At 56.1% G+C, this 6,360-nt stretch overlaps 1 protein-coding gene across 1 annotated transcript in view; it reads right to left on the bottom strand.

Annotated features, from left to right (window-relative positions):
- LOC102443045 (pancreatic secretory granule membrane major glycoprotein GP2) overlaps positions 1–6,360 on the bottom strand; it is a 12,904-nt gene that overhangs the window by 1,123 nt on the left and 5,421 nt on the right. Inside the window, exons 3-8 of the mRNA XM_014445479.1 lie at positions 5,237–5,448; positions 4,636–4,784; positions 3,124–3,369; positions 2,131–2,293; positions 1,280–1,364; positions 9–53 (exon numbers count right to left, since the gene is read on the bottom strand). Of these exons, the coding sequence (XP_014300965.1) occupies positions 9–53; positions 1,280–1,364; positions 2,131–2,293; positions 3,124–3,369; positions 4,636–4,784; positions 5,237–5,448 (900 nt within the window). The remainder of the gene's footprint in view (positions 1–8; positions 54–1,279; positions 1,365–2,130; positions 2,294–3,123; positions 3,370–4,635; positions 4,785–5,236; positions 5,449–6,360) is intronic.

The raw sequence follows: 6,360 nt of genomic DNA on the forward strand, positions 1-6,360 counted from the left end.
TGAGGTACCTGCAGGGCCAGGGGTTCCGTTCATGACACCAAGAGAGGGGGCACCTGGTGACAAAAGCAGAAGTGAGGGCTCCGGAGTCTCGCTGCAGGGGCCGCACTGTGGCCGGGGTTGCGCTTGGTCCCCCTGGGCCTGGCCACCGTGGTGTAGAGGCTTCTGGTATTTGGCAGGGACCTTTCTAAGCACATTTCATGCATTGGGACCCTAATCCACCTGCGCATTCTCATCCCCATTTGACAGATGAGAAGACCAAGGCTCAGTGATGTCAACAGACATGCCACGTTGTCCTTGCTGGTAAGCAGCAGAGCTGGGGATTCTAACCCCAGTCTGTCTGAGTCCAAATGAGAGTCCCTACCGCCACCAACCCCCAGCCCCGCCTCTCCCAGCCCCTGCGACACCACCGGGGGCTTCCAGTGCGGGGAGGGCTCGGTGAGAGGGGGACAACCCTGGGCAGAGCCTCCCTGCAAGCCACCTCCGTGGCCGGCCGTGGAGAAGGGGTGGCGATAACACTCGCTTCCTGTGCTGCTGTGAGCGCTCCGTGTGCTGTAAGTGTGTTCTGTCAGGGCCCACAGTACTGCTACTGTTGTTGTTGTTACTACGATAATGTCACTGTGTCCTCATTTCTTTAGGACAAAAAACAATGCACCCGGCCAGGGTTTGACTCCCGGCCAGGGCACATACCTAGGTTGTGGGGTTCAATACCCTATTGGGGTGAGTTCGGGAGGCAACCGGCCAATGTTTTTCTTTCACATGGCTCTCTCTCTCTCTCTCTCTCTCTCTCTCTCTCTCTCTCATGCGAGGAGCCACAGAAAGCATCCCCACATCACGCCCCAATACAGTAACTGGATTGTGAGAAAGTCATTCACCAGCAAACAAAGCTGGGGTGGGACTTAGCCTTCACCCCAAGGGACTGGGCTGTGGGCCCTGGCAGGAGAGATAAGCAGGACACACGCTTCGGAATCAACCCGGGTTCAAGTCTAGCTCCAGCCGCTCACAAGCTGGGAGTCTGGTGAGTCACTTAGTCTCTCTGAGCTCTGGTTTCTCACCTATAAAATGGACACGGCCAAGGTTAAGTGAGTCAGTGGACACGGCTTAGCCTGGCCTCCAGCGCACAGGGGCCCGCAGTGGCACACGCTGTCAGTACCACCCAGAGCACCGCACGGAAGGCAGACGCCTGGGCGGGGCTCTGCCTCATGAGGTCGGAGACTCCAGGCCCCTGAGGCTGCTGGTCAGCCCTGGGCCACAGGTTTGTCACCAGGACGTGGCCACTTACCCTTCCGAGTGATGGGTCCCAAATCTAGAACCAGGGCTGGGTCGATGGCCACTGCTTCACTACGGAGTTGGCTTCTTGAGCAAAACTGTGGGGATGGAGAGTTCTCATGTCATCAAAATGCAAAGGATGAGAGCATGCTGGCTGCCGAGTCCAGCAAGCCTGGGCTGGAATTGCCTCTCCGCCCTCTTAGCTGACCGACTGGGGACAATGACTGCTCCTCTCTACCAGATTAAAGAGTGCCTTCCCGGCACGACAGGCTAAAATGTGGTGTGGCCACAACATGCAGACACACAGTCCGCACTCGGCGAAGGCCAAACGTCAGCAGGCAGAGGCCACCATGGGGCCTGGAGTCACACCTTAGCTCTGATGGAGCTGTGTGGCCTTGGTAAGGGACTTCTCTGAGCCTCAGTTTCCTCATCTGTACAATGGGGTCAATAAAATCTACTGACATGGTTGTTGTGAGGATTACATTAGACAAGGCACAGGAAGGTTTAGGCACAGAGTGAGCGCTGAAACGGCACCTGTCATTAGAATCACCTAAACACATCTCTCACCAAGAAGACCTGCGCACAGGGTCTTCCTCTGGGGACACGAGAATCGCTTATACCTGGTGCTTTGGAGGCTTAAAACCATCCGTTCATCCTTCTTCCTTTCCTCTTTTCCTCCCTCCCTCCCGTGCTCCACCAATCATCCATCTCTTCATCCCCCAGCTTTCTTCTCCCTCCCTCCCTCCCTCCCTCCCTCCTTTCTTCCCTTTTCTTCTTTCCGTCTATTTATATTCCAATAAATGCACATGGGGGCCCATCAGGCCCCAGGCCAGACTCCAATAGTCCATCCAAGGAGACGCTCACCGGCTGGCACTGCTCACGCAGGGAGTGGCACAGGCGCACCTCGCAGTGCAGGAAGACTTGGTCGTAGTTCCCCGCGAACATGAACATCTGGACCGAGAAGCGGCCTTGGGCGGACACCCCGTTCTCCTCCACGGAGATGGTGGAGTCCAGCTGATTCGGGCAGCTGCGGGTGACAGCGAGGGTCTCACTTAGAGCAGCTCAGCGGGCCTGAGGCCCTGGGCTGCGCCTTCCATCTGTGCCCAGCGTGCAAACAGCACCCGAGAGGGGCACAGCCCCAGCTCCCTCCACCAACCAGCGGCTCTGCTCCTCAGGTCCTGAGATGCTGTGCATGGCCCCAACCCCGTTTTCTGGGCGTGGTCCCTGAGCAACAAATTCCAGCCCGACCGGCTTCCAGCTGCCTGATCACAAGCAGGTCCTTGCTCCCCTCACGAGCCCCAGGCCCGCCTGTCTGGTCTGGGGGACCTGATCTTGTCTGGCGTGCACCCCCCCCGCCCCCCCCCCCCGTAAAGTGAGCATCTGTGAGATGATGCAGCGCGGCTCTGCACAGCGGCACAGACACGCCCGGTGCCCAGCAGCTGGTATCATTGCCGTTTGAATCTTCCCTTTGTTCTTGCAGTCGGCGGTGGTCAATAATGTTGTGTCCCCTCGCATCGTACGCTGTTTTCACGTGTATTTGTCAGTGTTAACATCTGTGTAACAGGCTGTCGTTACTAACGGAGCCCCGTTTTGAGCAATGACCCTACGGCCAAAGTGACGAAGAATACCGAGGTGAAAAACAATGGGCCTTTCTTGCCCTGCCATGTACTTTGCATTAACGCTTTAGGCTACCGTTTCAGGAGGGTATTCCTGGGTCAAAGGGCATGGTCCTGAAATGTACCATCCAGTTATTTTCCAGGAGAGATAAGCACATCACACAACTGCCCGGCAGGGCCGGGTGATCATTTCCCCCAAAACTTCATTTAGGCCAAAGCGAGCCCCAGAGGCGTCTGGTACCTGTTTCTGATGATGAAATACTTCACGGGGTCAGCCCTGTCCGCAGTGGGGGTGGCATAGCAGTGCCTCAGCAGCAGCTTGAACTGGGCGGTGTCCCCTCTCTCCAGGAGGGCGCCCACGTACAGCATGGACTCCACGGGCAGCGCGGCCGACGCCCCCTCGTAAGGCAGCGTGTAGTTCGGGTCTTGGAAGAGGGCCATCATGATGGTAAACTCTCCCTCGCCAGCCAGGCTGATGTTCACGGAGCTAGACCAGGGCCCACAGGGTGGAGGCGTTAGGTTTTGACCCATAAGAACAAAATCAATCCGGCCCCACTTCTGTGTGAGGTTACGGAGGCAAAAGCACATCGTCGTCCCCGCAAACACTAGTCGATCGTTCCTTTAAACCAGAGTTTACTATCTTCTAGGCCAGGGGTCCTCGAACTACGGCCCGCGGGCCACATGCAAATACAAATATTGTATTTGTTCCCGTTTTGTTTTTTTACTTCAAAATAAGATATGTGCAGTGTGCATAGGAATTTGTTCATAGTTTTTTTTTAAACTATAGTCCGGCCCTCCAACCGTCTGAGTGAACTGGCCCCCTGTTTAAAAAGTTTGAGGACCCCTGTCTAGGCTCTGAACCTGACAGACAGATCGGCCTGTCTCAGCTTTCCCCAGCCTCCCTCCCTCACCCCTCACACCTCCGTCTGCCCCCCGGCAGAGCAGGGTTTGGGACCAGGTCTGGGGGTCACCATGTTTAGCAGCATATCTCTCCCACCCACCCCACAATCCTCGGTAATATGGCAATTTTAACAAGATGAATGGTTTTAATTTTTATGAACCTTGGGCCCCAACACAATACAGTCAAAGAACCATGAAACTGGAAAAGTGTGTGATCCTTTTAATCCTGCCGCCTGTGAGCCAGGAGCCACTGAGGGATTGCTGACACCCCAGGGAGCCCCCCATGAGTCTGAGGTGCGGAGGCGCTCCCCCTGGGGCACAGACAGAGCCCTGCTGGGTGCAGTCCCTCCCAGATGACTATTGGGTCTATTTCTGCTGACTGTTCATCAAATCAAAGCTGCTCCACCGCAGGCGGGAAGCCCGCCGCTCCCTCCATCGCCCCCACCGTTAGGTCCTGGGCCCTTCCTTCCTGACCCACAGCCCGTGTCCTCCCTGCACTGCACTATCTCACTTGTCATTGTAGTGTCTCATGCCTTCCTTCCTCAGGAGAAATAAAATTGCCACATGTTTTTATTCCTTAGCTATCTAATTAACATGGTTCATGCTGCTACATTGTTTCATAATAATAATCTTTAATATCCACAAAGTATTCTGTGTCTGCCTGTGCATTGATCATTAATATATGATCAACAAACTTTGTAGAATGAACGATGGGAAGAGTGGATGCTCCAGAAGGAGTGAGAGTGACCACCTCAGGGCCCCGGGGAGGGGAGGTCAGGGCCCCCGGGGAGGGGAGGTCAGGGCCCCCAGGAGGGGAGGTCAGGGCCCCCAGGAGGGGAGGTCAGGGCCGCACCTTACGATGGGCTGCAGGGCCGTCTGCAGACTGACTCTCATGTCCAGCGGGTAGGCGCATTGGAAGTTGATGTTGAGTTTGGTGTCTCTGATGATTAGCTCATCGACCAAGGAGAGGGTGTTTTTGTAGATGGCATGGGTTTCATTTCTCTTTGGCATAAGAACAACACATGCATGTGTATGGGCACCTGTGGTAGGTCGACTCAGTCTGTCTGGCTCCACAGGCAGGGCTTTCACTTGCTGCCCCCGCGCTCTGATCTCAAGGCAGCATGGGGCCTCCTCCCCGGGCACCAGCCCTGGACAGGCAGGGCGTGAGGGCCCAGAGCAAATGTACTGGCTGGGAGTCAGCAGCCACCTCCCGGCTCCTCTCCCCTCCCAGGTCACCCCCCTTACAACAAGCACAGCCTTGTTTGCAGTTACGGAGCTCAAGCCTCAGGCCTGTTCGACGCTCTTTACCTGGACCAACATGTATGATCTCACACACCCTGGAACCCAGAGGGGCTACGTAGCCTGCCCAGGTCTCACAGCTTCTCATGTGTCCCCGGCAGCCCCCTCCAGGAGGTTCCCCACCCCCTCCGGGAGGTTCCCCAGGGAGCCATCACCTCCAGGATGTTCCCGCAGGCGTTGGCCTGGGCAGGGCTGACCACGGAGACCCAGTTCCCCTCTTCTCTGTGGGTGATGCTGCTGCAGTTGTGGTCTAGCAGGTAGGCAGTGACCTCATCCCCAAAACCCAGGCCTTCCAGCTGACACCGGTCCAGCAACACCTTGATGTCCCTGGCCCCACAGTCCAGCTGAGGCTGCAAGCTGTGGATATCTGGGAAGCAGAGAGGGACATGTGGCGTGGACAGGGGTCTGGAAGCAGCGGGCACAGCCCGCGTTCCCCGCCTGGGGAAAAGCCCTGTGCCCGCCAGGAGGGTAGGTACACTAGGAGGGCCAGGCCAGCTGGGATTCGCCAGGCTCAGTAGGCAAGGCTGGGAAAGAAGCCCTGGTGGGAGGTGGCCCAGCATCCTACATGCAGGGGTGGCGAGGTGCCATGTCCACGCACCGAGGGCATGAGGTGCTCCGGCGAAGCAGGACTGTCCAGTCCCCCAGACTAGAGTCAAAGCCAGACACACGCCAAGCCCATCCCCTGGCTTTGCGAGGCCCCCTGACCTGGTCAGAGCCACTGCCTGCCTTCATTCATCCAACATATTCAGAAAATACTTCTCGAGACCCTGCTATCTGTCATGTGCTGCTCCAGGCACGGGATGCAATGCTTATCAAAACACAAAATTCAGAGCCTGAAAGGGCTAACATTCTGGTAGAGGAGAGAGAGTAAATTAAGAGAAATGCAATTTCTATGGTACTTATGCATGCACAGATTCACATACATGTACTAACCACCTTCCCCATGTGCTGGGCACACTCAGTACAAACGTAAAAAAAACATGGGCCCAAGCCATGAGGACTCATTGGTCTTCTGTGAAACCAACACGCCAGCTGCTTATCACGGAAGCGTGCGAAAGTGCAAACAGGTGTGTGTCAGGTGCAGCAGGCACACAGGCCAGTCTCTGAATTCAGGTCAGTCAGGGAAGGAGGCACTGAGGCTGGGGTTTGCAAGTGAACAAAGCAGTTAAAGGCATTGCAGCTTAAAGGAACAGCAGAGTTAAAGTGTGGCCACAGGAGAGAGGATGGTGTCTTAGAGACACAGGGTTCAGAAATATGGGAACTTAGAATGGGGGTGAGC

This window comes from Myotis lucifugus, unplaced genomic scaffold, assembly GCF_000147115.1.
Source record: "Myotis lucifugus unplaced genomic scaffold, Myoluc2.0 scaffold_458, whole genome shotgun sequence".
In the NCBI taxonomy this organism is placed as follows: domain Eukaryota; kingdom Metazoa; phylum Chordata; class Mammalia; order Chiroptera; family Vespertilionidae; genus Myotis; species Myotis lucifugus.